Source organism: Dipodomys spectabilis, unplaced genomic scaffold (genome assembly GCF_019054845.1).
Source record: "Dipodomys spectabilis isolate Male_0828 unplaced genomic scaffold, ASM1905484v1 ptg000024l, whole genome shotgun sequence".
Lineage (NCBI taxonomy): Eukaryota > Metazoa > Chordata > Mammalia > Rodentia > Heteromyidae > Dipodomys > Dipodomys spectabilis.
Window position 1 is genome coordinate 2635477 of NW_024870701.1, and position 21255 is coordinate 2656731.

The following is a 21255-nucleotide window of genomic DNA, read 5'->3' on the forward strand; positions in this document are numbered from 1 at the left end:
TCACTTTTTTTTTTTTTTTTTTTTCAGTTTCACTTTTTTTAAGTCAATGCTGTGCCTTGAACTCGGGATCTGAGTGCTGTCCCTGAGCTATGTTTTGCTCAAGGGTAGTGCTCTACCACTTGAGTCACAGCTCTACTTTCAGGTTTTTGGTAGTTCATTGAAGATAAGAATCACAGACTTTCCTGCCCAGGTTGACTTCAAACCACAAGCCTCAGATCTCAGACATCTGAGTAGCTAGGATTACAAGCATGAACCACCAGCACCCCACTCTCTCTCTCTCAGCTCTTAATTACTTGTTTTCATTTCCATTTTCCTCCAAGAAAAACACGAGTTCCTAGGAGGGTAATCTTTCTCTTCCTACTAGCCCTAGAGTCTTCCTAGATTAGGTATTAAATGGATGTTTCTTGAATGAATGTTGAAATTTTTATTATTCAGATCATTTATTCCTCCCTTTTGGACAAAAGAATTTCTTACTCTTCCCAATTTTCTCTCCATTTCTATATCTAATTGCTGAAGCTTTTCGCCATGATTATAATTTAAAGGTAAACCTAACTTAGTAAAGTCATATGTCATAAATTGCAAACCAACCAGAACAAATCCAAACTACTTAAATGGAATGTTAAAAAAAAAAAGCCTCAAACAGAGAGCTATATAAAATGAGCTAATTAAATAAGGAAAATGAGAGTTTTACTATTGCATTACAAGTTCCTGGTTTTTTACCTAAGTGAATGATAAAAACCAGTGTGGAAAAGCAAAATGACTTAACAGTAAAAATCCAAGCCTCACAAGACCCTACCATCCCTTGGAGTCTAAACTTAGCTCAGCCACTGGGCACCATGTGAATGAGTCACTGCTTCTCCTTGACTTGAATCATCCCTCTTAGAAAACTTGTTAAAGAAAGACGTCACTGCAAATTAGATGTGGTAGCTAAGTTTAGCCATCCTCGGAACATAAATATTGTAACTTATGTGACTTCCACCATTTTTGTTTCATGACTTATCTTGGGGCATGTGCTTGGATACGTGTTGATGTGCATACCACAGCTAAAGATATACATTCTACATTCTGCCTAAAGATCTATTATGTATGTATGCAAATATCCCAAATATCCTCAGAAGCCACCTTGCACAGAAACATTCTTGGGCTATTTTGGGAGGCAGCATCATTTCACTGACAAGTGCTTAGAATTTAGCGCTCTGACTTGCCCCCAGTCTAACCTTGATAAATTGACTGTTCTGAGAGGCTGTATATGAATGGTGTGTGTGTGTGTGTGTGTGTGTGTGTTTGTGTGTGTGTAGACAGGAAGATCTGCTCTTCCCCAGTCCCTGGCTTCCACTCAGACAGTGTTATTTGGTCAGGTGCTCAGGCAGATGCTGTTTGGGCTAAGTTGGGGAGTAACAGAATCTGTTTACCAGAAATGCTTGTAGAAAAGCAAGCCTAAGGATCTAGTCATCACCAGCATGACCTTGCCATGAGGGCCTTCTTAAAGAGCTCATGCATTTCTGCCTGGATCAGAACATGGTTATCTGCCAAAGATGGTCCATTTAAAGTCTGAGTGACTAAAAGGGTCCATTTATCATGGCAGCCCATTACTGCCCACTTACTGTCCTATCTTTAACATTAGGATCCTGAAGAAATGAGAGAAAGAAATGCTGCATATATAATTTTTTAAATGAGTCTCACTTGGAAGGAGGAAGTTAGAAAACTAGACAGCCCAGCAGCTACACAGGGTTCTGAACAGAAAGTAGCAGGCAGACGTCACAGAGAGGTGAGCAGCCAGGTGGCAGCTGTGAGCAACAGACTAGCTGGCCAGCAATCAACACTGACCACTGTATGGACATTTATAGTTTACAGAGGACTCTGCCATCTCCTTTGAGCCTTGTACAATCCCAATGAGTTAGGTATTATTTTCACTATCATTTTATATTGGGAAGAATGGGAGATTTGGCAAAAAAAAAAAAGAGTAACTCACCCTGTGTCACTCAGTTATTCAATGAGCTACAAACCAAGGTCTTCAAAATTAAGCTACTTTTCCTTTTTCAGTAGGAGGGTTTGAACTCAGAGCCTCACTTTGCTGATCAGGTGCTCTACCACTCAATCCATGCTTCCAGCCTTTTTATGCTTTAGTTATTCTCTGGATAGGATCTCAAATTTTTACCAAAGTTAGTGATCCTCTTACCTACTACAGCCGCCCATGTAGCTAGGATAACAGGTGCGTACCACCACACCAGGTAATCGCAATGGAATCCTGCCAACTTTTTGTCCAGGCTGACTTCAAATTGTGGTCCTTCCACATAGCTGAGATGACAGGGACACACCACCACCCAGTCCTCAAAAGTCTGTTTGCTACATATGTCTGCCTATATCTGTCCAGCCAGGTAGTTGTACCACAGAGCTCTGGCGCCTCCAATATAAGCATTCACCACATGATGTCATGTTACTGTAGCCAGTGCTGACCCAAACAACCTAGCAACAGTCAACTGTGCTGCTCATGTCCAGCAAACAGGTATACCCTGAAGCATGGAACAAAGGGCTAAAGGAGAAACTTAAGAGGGAAGCTCAAGACAGGTAAGGAAGATATTCCAACAACCTCTAGGCAGCAGAAGATGTGGCTCATATCTTCCTGTGAATCAAAGACAGATGTGAGGTCACATAAGCTCTAGGAAAAGCCTGGAGGGCCCATCATGGCCCTCAACAAATCCACAGGTCACCCATCCAACCCATGTCATCTTAAAATCTGTCCATAAATTGTGGAGGGGGGGAGAAAAGCTTTTATTTTTCCTTTTTGTTGTTGTTGTCATTGGTTGTAGACACTGTCTCTGAGCTCTACCACTTTGAACCACAGCACCACTTCCAGTTTTCTGGTGGTTAGCTAGAGATAAGAGTCTCACCGATTTTCCTACTCATGCTGCCTTCAAACCACGATCCTCAGATTTCAGCCTCTTAAGTAGTAGGATTGCAGGCATGAACCACCGCCAGTGCCTGGCTTCTTTGTTTTTTCCTACAACTCTTAGTACTATGTTCATTCATGTTTCCTACTTAAAGAAATAGGAAGTAGGCCTAACTTAAGTATTTTTCCATCATCATTCTAAGGTCTTTTTAAGAAGTGATCATAGTTGCTATTTAAACAATCAATTTAATATTCTAAAGCCTATCAAGATCACCTTCAAGGTTTTTTGCTCCCTTAAAATAGCCACATCTCCAAAGGCACAAGCCTTCTTTTCATGCCTTTAATCAGTTCCATTGCTCATCTGTGGTCCCTTTCCAATCTTACCACATTCACCTTAAGATGTGAAGACCTCAACACAGTACCCAGTTGCAATACTCTTAAGAACAAAACAATAAAATGCTGCTTTCCTAGCTCCTGGGAGAGCATACAATAAAAGCCAAGGTCATGTTCAAGCCAAAATATCACTCCTACACAACAGCACCATGTTGCTGACATTCCGCATGCTCTCCGTTTGCTTGCTGCCTGCTTTTCCAGTGTACCTCTAGCAGTCTATGCTGAGTATTCTTGTCCTGACCCTCTCTGCACAGTGCCATTGGAGAAGAGAGATCTATGGGAGTTCACAAGTCTGAAATATAGGAGCAGCCACTCCTCATTATCACAGATGACTAGAGAATCACAGAAACTTAAAACAAAGTTCCATCCAACACCGGATAAAACAAGGTAGAAACAGTCTAAGACCTTTACAAAAGACTTCTATACTAACTCCATCCAATTATAAAGGTAAGCATTATCTTCATTCACCACTTGGTAGGTTTGATAAGCAAGGAGGCCAAAACTGAGACATCTAGAAGTACCTAGAGCTTGTTAGGAAATTCTTCACAGGTAAAGGCTAAGATTAGGGGTGGGAGGGACTGGGGGGGGGGGGATAGAAAGGGAAGGAGGGATTAGAAACAGGTTAGAAGCAGGAAGTACTTCCCAACTTCTCAGCTGCTCAGAATCAAAATAGAAAAAAAAAAAGTGAGCCACTTCTCAGTGAGGCTGGTGACTGAAGGAGCACACTAAAATGTAGTACTGGACAGACAGAGGCTAGGAGAGACCCAGACACCCTGGCTGTCAGAACGCAAGTGAGAAAGAGCATCAGCCCTCGGGCCCACTGAGGCCCAAAGATTCAGCAGAGGGAAAGAGGAACAGAGGGGAAATGGGCCGGGGGGGGGGGGGGGGGGGGGGGGGGGGCGGAGGGGGGGGGCAGTAATGGGAGAAAACTGGCACAGAAACAGATAAGAACAGAAACAAAATTCAACATCCTTTCATAATAAAAACGTAAAGATACAAGATGCTATGTTGAAAATGAACTTTACAACTTGCGGGGGAGGGAGGAGTTGGGGAGATGGGGAGGTAAGGGATGGTAAGGGATAAACAAAGGAGAAGGTAACAATGCTTTATAGGAAATGTACTCATTACCTTACTCATGTAACTATAACCCCTCTGTACACTATTTTTACCATTAAAAATTTTTTTAAACTTAAAGAAATTAGAAATAGAAGGATTATATCCTGGTGCAATAAAAGATATATATATATATATCAACTATAATCAACATCTTATTAAAAAAAACACAAAGTTATTTCCTCTAAAATCAGAAATGAAACAAGAATGCCCACTCTCTTGCTCTTACTCAATATACTACTTGAAATTTTAGTCTGAGCAATAAGGCAAAAGAAAGAAGAAGGATTAAAAATAGATACAGGAGGGGCTGGGAAGGTGGTTCTGTGGTAGAGGGCTTGCCTTGCATGCATGAGGCCCTGGGTTCAATTCCTCAGCACCACATAAGCAGAAAAAGCTGGAAGTAGTGCTGTGGCTCAAGTGGTAGAGCATTAGCCTTGAGCTGAAGAACTGAGAGACAGCGCCCAAGCCCAGAGTTCAGGACCCACAACCAACAAAAAAAAAAAAAATAGATAAAGGAGATATAAAATTACCCCTGTTGACAGATGATTTAAATATATACTTAGAAGACCCCAAAGAGACTCCACCAAAAGACTTTTAGACCTGATAAACAAGCAAAATAGCAGGATCCAAAATCAGCATACAAAAATCAGGTATGCCCACTCACAGTATTCAAGAAATGAAAACAATCATTCATTAATATCCCTATTAATGAATAACCAACATGTGATCTATACATACAATGGAATATTATTCAACCATGAAAAAGAAACCATATGCTACATCACAGATGAACCTTGAAGACATTACATTAAGTGAACTAACCAGTCACAGAAAGACGACTATCATGATTACACTTAAGTGAAGAATCCAAAGAAGTCAAACTCATATTACACAAGGTACAATGATGGTTTCCAGGGACTATAGGGTTAGGGGAGGGGATTTGAGAGATAATTAAAGGATGAAAACTTTCAGCCATACAAGATGAAAATTTTCTGGAGATCTACTGTACCTCACTGTGTTCATACATAACTTGCTTATACTGTGCACTAAAATTTGTTAAGAGAGTAGGTTTCATAATATTGAGATTATATGTGTGTGCATATATATGCAATGTATATATATACAATATATATGATATATATAGATATAGATAGTGTGTATGTATGTGTGCGCACACACCAATCCCGGGCCTTGAACTCAGACCTGGGCACTGTTCCTGAGATTTTTTTTTTTTTTTACTCAAGGCTCTACTACTTGATCCACAGCTCCTTTTTCAGCTTTTTGGTGGTTAATTAGAGATAAAAGTCTCACAGACTTTCCTGCTCAAGCTAGCTTTGAACCATGATCCTCAGATCTTACCCTTCTGAGCAGCTAGTATCACAGGTGTGAGCCACAGCCACCCAACTATTTTTACAATTTTTTAAAACCCTGTTCTCCTTTACTGCAATACACCTGCCAAAGCAAGCTGTAATGAACTATAAGAATGTCACACATGGTGGGGGGGGGGGGCCCATGGGAAGAGGAAACAGGAGGAGGCAACAATTCTTGATAAGAACTGTACTCACTACCTTGCTCATGTAATCGTAACCCCTCTGTACGGTATTTTCACAATAAAAATTTTAAAAAATTAAAAAAGAATGTCACACACACACAGTAGTAGAGAATTTAAGAACAAATGAAGATGAGATATGGGTGTAAGCTCAGGCCAGGCCTGTCTATGACTGTAAGTAAGACTCCCTTCTTCTGATAAACCCTATTTGCCATCAAAGAAGAAAGCTTAGCAAGGGATCATCCAAAAATATCTGCTTCTACACGTAAGATGGGGAATTCCCAACCACTTGAGAAATGTCTAGGGTTTGAAGGCCTTTTTGTGTGCTTTTCATCATAGCTTAATGTTTGGAGACATTCAAGTCAATGCATAGAGTCTCTGGAGTCACTTAAGCAACTCCAAGGCATGTAGACTTACTATCTTCTTAGGAAACAAAATCATGTAGTCTAGAGAGCTCAGTCTATCTAGATGATAGCCACCTGTCACATGAGTGCAAAAGACTTATCATCCACTTAGCAAGGAACCAGAAAAATGGAAAAGCCAGCAACCTTTCTGCATGCAGACAACCTCAGATACAAACCCTCTGGAAAGGCAAAGGAGTGAGCTTTGCCTCAATTTTTCACTAGGTTTTTGTTGCTATCCAAATCCTTCCTAATTATTCATCAAAATCCTTTATGCTATACCTTACATTACATTTTTGGGGGGGGGAGGGTCCGGTCGTGGGGCCTGAACTCTGGGCCTGGGCACTGTCCCTCAGCTCTTCAGCTCAAGGCTAGTGCTCTACCACTTGAGCCACAGCACAACTTCCGGCTTTTTTCTTTTTGCTTATGTGGTGCTGAGGAATCAAACCCAGGGCTTCATGCATGCAAGGCAAGCACTCTACCACTGAGCCACCTTCCCAGCCCCACATTACATTTTTTCCTATGGTCTATGTGGAAAATAACTATTCACCAACTTCTGGGGAATTAATTTCAATTCAACAATTAGTCATTGAGTGTCCGTAATGAGCCAGAAACTATAGTCTCTAACAGAAGGAAACTGAATGGTGCTCATCTATTAACAAAATCCATGTATGTGACTAAATATTAAAGAATATATAAAGAAATGCATCAGGAAAACAGAAAACGTAGCTAATCATTCCTTTAAGTATTAGTGGCATTCCACTGAGTTGGGATCATAAATAGAAGGTAATAGATGAGAACAGAAAAGTATATTGAAAGGAAATTATTAAACACATCCTAAAGACTTTGGACTCCATCCACTGGGGGACAAGAAATCATAGATTTTTCTTGCAGTCAAGTACATGGAGGTCACATGATCAGAGTCTTATTTTGGCAAATGAGTATGGAGGCAAAGGAGACTGAATATACAAAGCCAAAGTGTTGTGAGCCTATGGCAAAAACAATCAAAAAGATTGTGTGGATGTGTACTCAGGCAGAAATGAGATTTAAAAAGCCTCATACTGGTGGTTAAATAGATGGAGGAAAGGGAAGGAAAGAGAGGAGTATTCTCAGAAATATACGGATGGAGTAATAAGGTAGAAGTGGTAAAGAGTGGGTTCATGGGTGGTGTTTTCACTGAGGGGTACAGTAAGTTTGAGGTGCTCACTGGGCATCCAGATGAATATGTCCATAAGGCATTTGAACTCTCTCCCAAAGACTATAGAACCAGAAACCATCAGACCAGCAAACCATAGGTGTGAGATCTTCCCAACTGAAAGCACAGCCCTAGAAGAAAGGGAGGAAGGGAAATTTGATGTCCACCACATTAAAGAAGGGAGGAGAGGAAAGGATGAAAAAAGAGGTGGAAAGGTTTGAAGAAAAGGAAAACCTCTGTTAAGTCCCAGGAACCAAGTGACAAAAAAGAGGTTCTAGAAAGGAAGGAAATGCCCTAAGAGAGACTATAGCAAGGAATTCTGAAGCTAATTGGACTTGGCAAGGGATGAAACAACTTAATACAAAGAAATTTCAATGAAGTGTTAGAGGACATACAGGAAATTGAGATGAGAATTTGGAGTGGGGGAAAAAAGCAAAAAAAAAAAAAAAAAAAAAAAAAAAAAAAACATGCAGAATAAGAGATCTGTTTCCTGTTCGTTTGCTTTCCAGAATATAAAAGGCAAAATCTGAGAGGTGAGTTGGGCTTGGGATCCTGAAGAGTAAGGTGAACAAGTTTGGGAAATTAAAAAATAGTTGATTTGAAGGGAGTGTGCTGCTGTCAATCACACTGAAATAAGAAAACATAAATGCAGGACCAAAACAGATCCATTTCCCCAGCCACTGTGAGACAGACAGCCCATTAGACTCACTGGAGTTTGTGGAGTGTTCGAATGAGGGGGCTAAAAACCACAAAGGAGAGGAAGAAAGTAAGACCAGGAGAGGGTCATTACACTGATCTGAGGATGGTTAACAGGGGAAGGATAAAGGAGCAGAAAGGAGCCTGGGGAATTGGAAGGCACAGAGGGAAAGCCTGGATCCTGTTGAAGTTTTAACACACATGTTGTGGGTGTTAGACAATGACAGTAGTGGTAGATTAGTAGTTTGTACTCCGCAGAATCATCTTTAAAGTTTTAGCCAGGTGTGGCAGCATACACCTATATTGCCAGCAGTCAGAACTCTGGGGAAAGTGTATCACTAATTTGAGGCCAGCTTGGGCTACACAGTGAGACCATGTCTCAAAAATAAAATAAAATAAAATTCAGTATAGAGTTCTTCTAGGGTACTAACAGCTTAAAGTAGTTGCTAGAAAGACAGGGCTCCCTAAAGAATATTTCTTCTTTTTTTTTAATTTTTGGAGGTACTAAGATTTAAACTCCAGCCTTGTATGTGCTAGTCAAGTACTCTACAACTTGCGCCATCCCCCAAGCCCTTTTTCTTTTAATTTTGAAATAGCATCTTGGATTTATAAATTTATAAACAGAAGGACCATGTCCTCTTAAATTTCCGGTATGCTGGGATGACTGACACATGCCACTATACCCAGATTTTATTGGTTGAGATGGGGTCTCTTAAACTTTTTATACAACTGGTCTCAAACCATGATCCTCCCCATCATAGCCTCCTGAATAGCTAGAATTACAGGCATGAACCACCACACTAAGCTAGTTAACAGTTAGTAGAGTTCATTTCTAGGTGTTGTGTTTTAACTAGATACTGCAATGCTACAGTAAAATGTTAGCAGAGTACGTACATATTGAAATACTGGAAAAGTGGACCCAGCAGAACACTCTTAACACCCTCTTCTGGGATCTGAAGAAAAACTACTAAGTTACTCTGAGTTGGGTTTCCACTACTTACAATGTAGGTCCTAACCAATACTGCAAACAAGAAACAAGAAAAAGTGGCTTAAGCATTAAAGGTGATTTATATTGGCTTATTAAGCAGGAAAGTCCAATAGTAACTCTGGCTTCAGGTCTAGTTTGATTCAGGAGCTTGATGATGTTGCTGAGGACATGTCTTTTCCTGTCATTCTTCTCTATCTCCACAGTGTTAGTGTCCCCATGAGACTGGCTTCCTTGGTGGTGCATTGTACTACATAGCATACCATTCCAAAAGAAAAAAAATGACTTCTTGGAAGCATCCAGAAAAATAAATAAATGAATAAATAAATAAATCTCCTCTAATCCTTCTATCCTCAAATAGTTCACAAACCAAGTAATGAACTGTGGTTAGAGGATAGAAATATCCTGAGTAATTTTATCCAGAAGCAAGTTACAGAGAGAGGAGTCCTGGTGTGGCGCTGTACACTTGTAATCCCAGCATTCAACAGACTGAGGTAGGCAGGATAATCAGGAGTTGGTGGCCAACCTGGGTCACATAGTTATGATGCTGCTTGGGAAGACATATGCATGGGGGGAGGGCAGAGAGACAGAGGGAGGGAGAAACAGAGAGACAGAGAGAGAGAAAGAGAAATGTGCACTAATTAATAATAGATCTTGTGCTTTATAAGTAGTACTGCTCCCTGAACCAGGATTCTGTCACATATAGCAAAGATATAGCTAAGAAGAAAATTAACTTGGACCAGATATCATCTACTATGATGCTAACTGTGTTAAAAGAAAAAATATTGTTCCATGATGTCCTTTTTCCTGTCTGCTAACACAGGTTTCCAAGTGCATTTCAGTTATTGTTGGGGGCGGGGGAGGGGGGGAGGGCAGGGAGTTTCTTTGGGTAGCTGTTCTGTGAATTACTACTTTCAGGGCAGCCTAGTTCTCTGTGTCTCAAGATATCCCTTTTCTTTTATTCTAGAGAAAAGGATTACTGTACTGAAGCATGAGGTAAATTCTCTTTTTAGTTTGAAAACACAATCCTTCTTTTCTCTATCAGAATCCAAAAATAAGTTTGTGTATTCCAATGCATCATAGTCTTTTGTTCCTAAGTGTATTTAGAGTTCATTTTCTCTTATGGAAGAAATATACCTAATTAAGTTACTATTCTTTCTACATAGCTTTTCCTAAAGAGATGGAGGATAATTAATTTTACTCCCTTAGAATATGCATGAACCATCACAGAGAAATCTGCAAGTCTTCTGGTTCATTTATTTGCGTGTTTGTTTGTGCCAATACTGAGTCTTGAACTTAGGGCCTGAGCACTATCCTGTAGCTTTTTCTGCTCAAGGCTGGCATAAAACAGTTGAGCCATACTTCAGTTTGAGGCTGGTCAATTAAAGAGTTTCACAGATTTTTCTGCCCAGGCTAGCTTCAAACTTCAAACCTCAGAACCCAGCCTCCTAGGTAGCTAGGAGCTAGGTAGCTAGGATTCCAGGCAAGAGTCACCAGCCCCCTGCTTCTGGTTCATTTATTCACTGAAGAAAGATATTTCTAGGCTGGGCTCCAGTGGTTCATGCCTATAATCCTAACTATTCAGAAGGCTGAGATCTGAGGATCATAGTTCAAAGACAGCCCAGATAAGAAAATCTGCGAGACTCTTTGTCTCCAATCATCACCAGAAAACTGGAAGTGGCACTGTGGTTCAAAGTGGTAGATCACTAGCCTTGAGTGAAAAAGCTCAGGGGTGGAAAGAAAAAAAAAGCTCAGGGATGATGCCAATGCACTGAGTTCAAGCCCATGACCTACCAAACAAAAGGAGGGGGGTATTTCTTATGTCCTCAGGGCATCCCCAGAAGGATTATGAAGAATAAACCACACATTTAGGAAACAGGAGTGGATGGAAGCTTAGAGATCAGTAGAGACAGTAAGGGTCACAGGAAACAAGTGCAGGGGTCAGTGGTGGGGAAGTGAAGACAACAGTGACTCTAAGAGGCTATGGGAAATTTCTAGAAAAGGGAGCTGTGCATTGTCAGACCTTAGAGGCTATTGACATTCCAGGCAGAACTGAGGGATTGTTGGGAATAGAAAATAAATGTTCACATTTCAAAGACTGTTAAGAAATTGTCCCTTGAAATAGGAAAAAAAAACGGTCAGAGTACAGAGAGAGAAGCCAAAGAACCTTGTGCCCTGTGACAGTGGAAGTAATTCTGGAACTAAAACTACCTGGAGAAAGACTGTCTGACCAAGGCCAGGTGCTCAGCTGCGATGCAAAGGAAGAATCCAGGTGAGACCGAGGGCAGGGGAGTGCAGGGAGAGCAGGCCTCTGCCTTCTTCAAGGTTGACAGTGAATGAGAACAGGACTGGCTTGACCTTCATTTCTAACCTTGAAACCATATGAACCACAGAAGATTGGAGTTGTGGGCTACAGTGCAGCATCCAAGGAAAATCATCTTTTGAACACTGGAGGTGAAGGGGACTCTATTAAAACCAAAGTGAGATGGGATACAATTGAAAGTTGACTTCTGGGTCCCCAGAATTAATGCCAACTAGATTCACAGGCTCTCTTCAGTATACCACTGATTTCCTAGTCACGTGATCGAATAGTTCAGAGTTCACCTCACTTCTCCTTTCAAAAGTGCTTTTAACACAAGGTATATACAAGTAAAATAGTATCAACTAGTGATGTAGGTGATGTAAAGAAAGTACTGCAATTTTCCAGAAGTCTTATATGCATTCTGGAGAAGCATGGTTTAATAGGGTATCCATTACTGTGTACAGGAAGTAAGACCTATTGCATATTTAATACAACATATCTAGCTTCAGCATACATACCTGCCTACCTCTGGCACCAAACTTCAAATCCAAGTGATCTCAAACTTTCGTGCACATGAGCAAAAGATTTTTATTGAAAATGCAAGCTTATTGGTTCTAGTAGAGCCCTACAACTTGTATCACTAACAAATCCTCCAGAGGACCCTGTCATAGAAAAAAGACTTTAGAAAAATACCACTTTCTTCCTAGATGTTATTCATGCTTTACATCATAGTAGCTGGCCAATTTCAGGGGCTCAATAGATATGAATGATATTGGATTAATGTGTTCCCAGCCTTAACAGCAATAAGGCAACTATGATGACTTCTTGAATAACCAACTACATCGTTTTCTTAAGAACAGTCATAATTTGAATTATCCCATGTACAAAAATATAGCATGTTGATATATATTTTTTCATGTCAGCCAACTACAGGCTAACTTTTCTTTTCTCCATAAATCATTAGTCCTTAGCCAAATAAATTCTCTTTCTTCATTTTTCCATTTGCCACCCTATGAATCAATGTAGGAGGCAGGTTAAAAATGGAAAAGAATCCGAGTTCCAGTAGCTCATAGCTGTTAATCCTAACTACTCAGGAGTCTGAGATCTAAAGATCAAGATTTAAAGTCAGTCAGTGCAGAAAAGTCCAAGAGACTCCATCTCCAATTAACCACCAATAATACCATACTGGAGGTATGGCTCCAGTGGTATAGTACCAGTCATTCATAAGCAAAAAAGCCAAATGACAGCACAAGACAGTTCAAGCCTCTGCACCAGCACAAAATCATGGAAAAGAAAAACTTCTTTTGAATAAAATATGGTACAGGTATGAACTTTTCTATACTGTTTGTAAACTTTACTACATAATTATGGGTCTCAACTGCTAAACTAAGCTCTAAAAACAATTCTGAATTCTTCTGGTCTTCCTTTAGTACTATTGTTACATATTTATTGACTTACTAATTGAGCACATTTGCTTTTAGGGTAAAAAGGTAGCATTTTAAATTAAATGATATAAGTTACTATAAGTGACTGTCATTACACTTTTTTAACCCAAAAGTACACAAAGACTGGGGAATTATGGTAATTTCATATGAAAGCTTTGCTTTAAAGCTTGTAGGTATGAACCAACAAATGATCCACAAATGACTTTTCACCTCTTGTCCTGGGCTTCAAAGTGAATTTTCTTTTAAAGGCACCTAGTTAACCCCTTACTTGATCATGTTCTTTTACCTTTGGCCCAAAACATCTCACTCAGAGGTGACTGTATATCTCTGAAGACTTTCTAACACCTCCTGAAGTGATTATTTATATCATTTTCATGCAAAAATATCTTATCAAGGCCCAGTTAGTATACAGAGCTGTTTGTTACAGAACAATGTTAGATAGCTCTGCAGTCTGCCACCATTGCTGGGAGGTTTCTGAATTCTGAACAATGTATATGCACACTAAGGGATGGAAACTAAGTTGTGTGTCTCATAAACGTTTTAACATCTGACCCTATTTATGAGCTTAATATCTTCTTGGGCATTGCGATCTGAACAACTACATTAAATTTTTAGTTGAATCCAGTAACCTATCCAGCAGATATTAGAGAAGAGTTGATGAAATACATGGATGTTTAGATAGATAGCTATTCCAGACATGGACCATCTTATGGGTGCTAAAGAAATATAATACTTTAAAAGGTTTTAAAGTAGTTATTTCCTCAATGTCTTTTTTTTCTCCAAACATTAGACCAAGCTGCATTGTTTACAAAAATTTATTCATACAAATTTTACACACTTTATATAACAGTTATCAAAGTCCTACTTATAGATATCATGTGTGTAATAATACTTGATTAAGATTTTTTTATAATCAGTTGCACACAAAATAAGAGCTTCAAGACTAACATCTACCTAAATTATCACTATATCATAAATCTGCTCCAGTGGAGTAAGGCTCTTGGCATTTCTAAAAAGTATACAAAAGATTTAACTAGGTGATCACTATAAAATGCTTGCAACTAGCCACGAGAACACTAAATGAGACTTCACAAATAAAAGGTTAACTAGAGCCCTATTTCACCACTAACAGCTGACACAAACACAGAAAACTCTGCCCATTATCCAAAAAACAAATAATTAAGACTAAAATGCAAGCTGATGTGTTGCAGCATTATAGGGCCACTAAATAGCCATCTGTGATTCGTGGCGATTTAAAAGGCGAAGAAAGGCACTAAAGCTGCAAACCGCATCCCACGTCACATAGCCTGAGGAGCCTGCAGAATTAAAGAAAGATTGATCCTGTAGCAGAACTCAGGCAGAGATCGAATGCCTGTTTTCACTGTCTGCAGTGGGATCTCCTGGCAGCATCCATCTGGCCTGGGAATGCAAATACGATTCTGTGTTCTTTGATGAAAGACTGATTCATACTGATCAGATCCAAATAGGAAAAAGAAAGGTCCTTTGAACTTTACAAACTAATGCTTAGTATTTTTTTCTTCTTTTTTTTTCCAAAAAAATTGTGCCTGAAATTTGGGAGTTGCTGCTTGATCTGGTTGCTGGGTGATGGTTCTTTTGTTTATAAAGATTAGTCTATATGTTCATGAAATTGACAGGATACAGACATGCTTTCTTAGCCAAGAAAGGGTACAAGGGTGGATGGTGGGAGCTTACTCACCTCACTCTTGACCACAGATATAAGATAGTACTCATATATATGAAGATGAGGTTTAAGTGGTTTATCAGTTAATCAAACTGAGCAACATATGAACACTACACATTCTAATATGACAAAGATTTCACTTTATGAAATAAATTTTACTAAGCAATAAAGCCATAATGTAGAAAAATACATTTTACCTACAAACTCAAGAAACAAGAAACAAAAGAAAACAAACATATTCAGTGCAGAATTAGTGGTAGCCACACAGGGTTCCTAAACTTTACAATAACTACTTGCATCAAACAATCACACAAAAACTAAAACATGAGAAGCATTCACAAGTTTTAAGAGAAATGAATGCAAAATGGTGAACTATACTTAAACAGTGCACGAGGATAGGAAGGAGGAGTCCAAAGGAAAACGGTGTTTTCTACAGAGCAGGGCTCAAGGGGGTGGGGGTGGGGAGAAAATCCTGGCCATTTCACAAGATGAGAAGCATGGACAGCACTGGAGAAAAACACATTGTACTTTGCATCCATTTCCACTAGCCCCAGCACCCAAATATCAGTTAGGCAGTGGACCTGTGAAAGGACTGGACTTGTCCCCAGATTCCCAAAACTGGGCAGCCTAAAACCAGTCCGTCTTACAAGGTCCTCCCACTGCCTTGTGCTCTACCTTTTCCAATATACGACTATTTCCTTCACTTAGATCCAATTGCTCTAGCTTTGGGATATTAGGTTCCCTGGTGGATGGGTAACTACAGAGAAGAGAGCTTCCTCTCCCAAGTTTGTCTGTCTGCCCGCCGCCGCCCTCCCCACCCCCTCAAAAGCTATGTGTCTCTCTTCCTTTCCCTCTCCCTCTCTCCCTCTCCATTCCCTTTCTCTCTTCCTCCCTCCTCCCTCTCTTCTATGCAGTTCCTCATCTCTTCCTGTGGGGAATGGTGTGAAATCTGGGGAAAAGCATAATTTGGATCGAGCTGCTGTTTTATTAGAATTTCTTCCTGGGCTGAGAGTCTGAAGAAAGACAAAAACACATAAAAGTAGATTCAAAGAAAGCCAAAGTATTGGAATTATCACCCAGCCAAGTGGGCAATGCCCGCTGGAGTTAGTTACGCCGGGATTGGAGCAGCCTGCCCCAGAGACTCACTGGGAAAGATGCCCTTCAGCAATTCTCCAAATCATCACCTCAAAAATCTCCCTGGAGCAGGGCAGCATTTGTTTATGTACAGTAGCAAATGGTCCATAATAATATGTTCAGGCTTGTGGTGGATAAAAATACTATCCTTTTAATTCCAGTTTACAAAAATAGGAGTAATATTCAAAACAATGATTGTCTATTTTTCTATTTATTTTATATAAAAACATAAACAGCTCAGGCAAATTTTCAATCGGTGTGCACGCTTTGTATGAATTTTTCCTCTATATATTTATATATATATTCTTAATATATAGATTTATAATATATCTCAATAATTGGTCCACAAAGTATAGCTGTGCATTCTCTAGTGCTTTGTAAAAAGAAAAAAAACAATATTATTATCAAAATATCCATTTAATGGCTTTACTTCATACATAAATACATGTTTGGATAGAACACATGAGCGAAGATGACTGTTCGGTTTGGAAAACGACTTTTCATTGTGTCAGGGTTGCTGTGTACACGGGGGTAGCCTGTAACTCAGAGCTACAAATACGCTATTCGACGTCCTTTGTTTTTAACCCTTTGTTTATACCTTTTCCCTAGGACGGCCGCTAAGTATTTCTTGACAGCCATTTGTTTCCGGTAGCGGCTGTAGCTGTCCGTGAAGATTCCGTCCGAGTGGCGTTTGGAGAGCGGCTCCGAGTCGTCGTGCGCGCCGCCGCCCAGGCTCCCACTGCGCGGAAGGGACGGGGAGGGGCGGGGAGGAAGGGGGTGGCGGGGCGGGAGACACAGATTCAATAGCTGCGGGGTGCCGGCGGACCCCACCCCACGCGGGAGCGCACGGGGCTCGCCCTGCCCGCCCATCGCCATCCGTGGCCAGCAAAAGCAGCCAAGGGGGAGGGCTGAGATGGAGACACCCACCCCCTCAACTCCTCCCTCCCCACCCAGGACTTTGGGGACTCCCCCGCCCCCGAAAAACCGCACCCCCTTTCTCCAAACGCTGCCTTTGAACAGTTCACCACCCGTGCATTGGTGCTAAACTATCCGAACTACATCTTTAGATATACCACCACCACCACCATCTACAAAGAACATCACCAATGGGCCCTACGTGCCACGTGGGCCGCTGCCATGGAGTTTATATCGATCCCGCCAAGGGCTAATCAAGAGCCAGGACCCCTTCTCCTTCCGCACGCTAACTTGAAAAACGTGATCATAATATAAGTCGACAGGCTGAAGGCAATATTTTTTTTCCACCGCATGAATTATTCATTGCGAAAATGTAATCTGTCTTCCCGTGGGCTTTATGAAAATGTGGCCTTCTGCGGAGATGGCCTTCACGGAAGCCCTGGGCTCTGGGTTTGTCCGGCACGAGCGAAAACTGTTTGCCTGAAGTGTCCAAATTTGGGGGATTTGTTTACTTCGATTGGAATTTCCAGCAAGGGCAATGCCCCTCCTCCCTCCGCCCAAAAATGGCATGCTTAAGAGAAAGAAAACACGAACAAAAAGAAAGAAAGAAAGAAAATGACAGCAAAGCCTCCCTGGAACCCAAAAGGCTCGGGGTGCTGGGGAAGGGACCGCTTGATTTCTTTCTTTTCATCCAAAACGGATCCAAGTCCCCAGTTTTCCTGACCTCATCCCTTCTCACCGAGTCTCCAGGTCTTCCGCCAAATTCAAAGCTGCGCTGGGCAGCCAGTTCCCCCACCGACCCGACCCCGGGTCGCAGACAGACGCACACCCACCCCACCCCGCCCCACCCCGCCCCACGAGCACGCGCAGACGTAGAGGCCGGGGCGGGCGGGTGCGCGGCCCGCGCGCTCCCCCACCCTGCGCGGCCCGCACGCGCGCACGCGCGCGCCCGTTAACTCTTTCCCAAACTCTTACCCCCCAGCCGGGGCCACGAGGGACTGCAGGTACTTCCTGGCGGACAGCTGGTCCAGCACTTTGCGGTAGGCCATGTTAAGGATCCCGTGGGCGACATCTCTAACGGGAAGACAGAAGTGCGGGCCTAGGGGTCACTACCTCGGTCCCCAAGTGACAGCTTGGGGGACCCCGGTGACAGAGAACCCCGGAGCTTCTCTGGGGAAGTTTCCGAGTTGGAATGCTCGGATCTGGAATCCGTCCTGGACTCTGGAGGTGACAGGGATTGCATCCGGGCTCCGCGCCCACCGAGGCTCACCCTCTTGGACACTCCCCGCTACTAATTTTCGGTCGCTCCCGTGGGATCCGAGAAGAACGCTCCCCCCGCCCCGACCCCTCCCCTCTGCGGGCCCCCACCTGTCCCCCCGCCCCGGCCCGCTGCGTCCCGCGGGCCGTACCTGCGGCCGGCGGGGTGGAGCGGGGCGTAGGCGTCGTGCAGCGCGGAGGCGGGGCTCGCGGCGCCCGGCGGCTCGGCGTCGTACCAGTCCTGCAGCGGGTTTCCGTCCTCGTCGTAAGCCTCGTCCTCCGGCCTGCAGGGTAGCCAGAAGGAGTGGTCAGTTCAAGTCCCTCCCCAGCTGCCACCTCCGATCGTCCCTTCTTCAGCGAAAAGCCCCCAGCTGAAGAAGGGTCCTTCCTGGGTGAACCGGGGTGGGGCAGGGGCCGGGAGGAACTAACCCCACCGACTCGTCTGCCTCCACCTCTCCCCTCGCCCCCCATCGACAGATACAGGGTTGCCCTCGCCGGTCACCGCCTCAACGAGCTGCGAGAAACAGAGTCCAAGCCGTCCCAGCGTACCTGACCACTGAAAAGGACCGTTCCCCGACCCCTCCTGGCGCCCCAGCCTCCCCCTCCCCGCCCCATGTAGCGAAGAGAAGGAGGGGGGGGGATGAGAAAGGCCCCCAAAGGGAAGCGGCGACCCACGCGGAGGCTGGAAAGGGGAGGTTCCGATCGGAGAGGACGGGCGGCCGGGGTGTGCGGTGGCCAGGTCCGCCAGCCACCCCCACCCAAAGCCTCTAAGCCCCGGGGAGCCCTTTCCCTGCGCAGATGTAGGTCACGGAGAACCTCCGAGCTTCTATTCTGGGCCGCAGAAAATCTGGCAGGAACATGAATAATAGATGCCCCTAAACTTAGCCTTTTTTGGCGACCCGTTGTGTCGGAGCACGCCCGTGCCTCTCCAACCCAGGGAAGAAGCGCCAGGCACGTGGAACTTTGAAAAATAGCTGGAGGCAAAGTAAAGGGGGCTTTTTTTTTTTCTTCTTAATCCACGAAATAAACAGTCTATGCTCATCCGTTCGGGATGGGCGGGTGGCCGGGGCCACTGGAAGCTCACTTTCTTCCCGGAGCAGGGGAAGGGACTACAGGGCAAATCCACGTTCTGCGGGGAGCTGGGCGACCCCACAAGTCGTCCCGCATCAGCCTCCTCCATCCTTGATACAAAGCGGATGGGTCAACACGCAAAGCCCCATTGCTTTAGGCCGTTGGAAGCGCTGGGCGAGTGTCCGGGACAGGTAGCACTCCCTAAACAGGATTGGAGTCCCCCTTGGTCCGTCCGTTTGCTTTTCCTCCATCCCTGGAGAGGCCAGAACAGCCGGACAAGAGCTCAATCCCTCGGTGACCGGGTCTTTCTAGCCACTTTCTGCCCTGGGTCCACATGCAAGGGTCCCAACGCCCAATCTAGAGTCGGTCTCTGCCGCCACGTCGCTGGTCAGCGCTCCCCGAACGCGGAGCGTCTTGGGCGCGGCTCCCAGAGTGGCCCCGCCGCTCGCGTCCCGCGCTCCGCCCTGCCCCGAGCGCCACGCGGCGCAGTCACTTCGCCGCCCGACTCACTCCCACCGTCCCGCACACCGGGCAGGGGGGTTTTCTGAGGCTGCAGGCGGAACCCAAGCAGCGCTGCACGATTAGAAACCCGGGGTGAACGGGGAAGTGGGGGGGGGGGGGGAGAAAAGAAAGAAAGCAAGCCAAGGTTCCAGCGTCGTGAGATGCGCGGGGCGCTCCTCTCGCTCCCGCCTGCCTGCTTGCTTTCTTGTCCTCCTTGGCTTTCTCCCCCTCGCAGTGTCCTTCTCCCAAGTCGCTTTTCCTTTACCGTAACCGGCCAGCACCCCCCCCACACACACACACACACACGCCGCCCCAAGATAGTGTGGGGACTCAAATTCTGGTTGGAACCCGGATCCCTGGAAAGAAAGCTCTCTGGGGCAAAGAATTGGAACGGGCGGCCGAGGAAGGGCGGAGAGCGGGAGACCCCGCCCCAATAGTCCCGAAGCCGCCCGAACAAAGCCAAGTCGCACGCACAAACCCCAGGCCTAGTTCTGGGAGCCCAAGTTCTTGGAACATCATCCGAAGAAGCCAAGCTGGGGACCCCGCACCGACCCCTTCCTTGGAAGCAGGCTGGGGGAGGGGCCTGAGCTCACCGGCTCTGGCGGAGCCCCTGGGCTCTGGGGGGCTGGAGGAGGGGCGCCCAGCCCCCCCCCCCGCCGCCGCCGCCGTGCGTCCCGTCCGCTGCTTAGTGGGCTAGGGGACGGGGTGGGGGGCAAAGCCAAAGCTGGATCCGATGAGGAAGACGACCAGGAGACATCCGGCGAAGAGAAGCCCCAGCCCAACCTAGGTGTCCAAGACTTACCTGATCCCGGGGAAACGGAGTCCGGCGGCGGCAGGTGAGCAGTAGACGCTGCTGTGCATTATTATTCCATAGACCAGCAGGGCCAGCCTGGCTCCGCTACACATGGTCATCCTGCGCAGGATAGAAAAGAGGGCACGCAATGGGTGAGAATGCCCTGGCCTTCCAACCTCCTGCCCCAAGAAACTCCGGAGCTAGGGGAGAGAGCTAAGCTCTGGCTCCTGGAATTGAATACCACTTAGCCACAGTCTTCGCGCGCCTTGCCACTTGCTAGACCTACGAAGGGGGAGGGCGGATATGTATGTATATACTCAGTGCCCAGTAACTAGCCAGACCTGGGAACGCTAACTCGTACCCTGATGCCTATACCAGACCGAGAAAGAAATAGCCATAGGCAAAAGAGTCGCTTAGTTCGCTGAGATCTTTTCCCACTCACTATTCAACTCTTACCCCTGCTGGCGAAGGTTTGCTGCCAAGTAGGACGGCGGGCAAAGGGCTCCTTCGAGTTTCTGCGCTGGAATCACAATCCGAGAAGCATCCCCCGTCTGGCGTCGGTGTCTAAGGAGAAGCCGCAGGGATGCGCAGCAGCCGGAGGACTCGTTTGCTGAGGCTAGTATTCTGGTCAAAAGTTTGTACACGCACGGAACTAAGAGGGAGCGTGACACCGACAAAAGGGGGCGAGGAGAGAGATGTAGAAGAAAGGAGATGAGCCAAGGGGGCGGCGGGGGGGGGGGGGGGGGAGGGAAGTGGCCCTAAGTCCACTTGGAGAAAGAATCAAGATTAAGGAAAAGAGGGAAAGTCAAAGGTAAAGAGGGAAAGTCAAAGAAAAAGGAGAGGAAGGAAAAGGGGGAGGGCTGGCTGCGGAGCCGGCCGGCCTCTACCGAGTCAGGAAGCTGCAAGAGTCGGC

The 21255-nt window shown here is 44.7% G+C and overlaps 1 protein-coding gene across 1 annotated transcript; it reads right to left on the reverse strand.

The window, feature by feature from the left end:
• Positions 1 to 15792: 15792 nt before the first annotated feature.
• On the reverse strand, positions 15793 to 21024 carry Adcyap1 (adenylate cyclase activating polypeptide 1). Its single transcript, XM_042675235.1, has 5 exons — positions 20799 to 21024; positions 20352 to 20462; positions 18130 to 18261; positions 17696 to 17794; positions 15793 to 16544 (listed from the first exon to the last, which is right to left on the reverse strand). The coding sequence occupies exons 2-5, from the start codon at positions 20459 to 20461 to the stop codon at positions 16355 to 16357; spliced, it is 531 nt and encodes a 176-aa protein (XP_042531169.1). The 5' UTR covers position 20462; positions 20799 to 21024; the 3' UTR covers positions 15793 to 16354.
• Between the last annotated feature and the right edge of the window lie 231 nt (positions 21025 to 21255).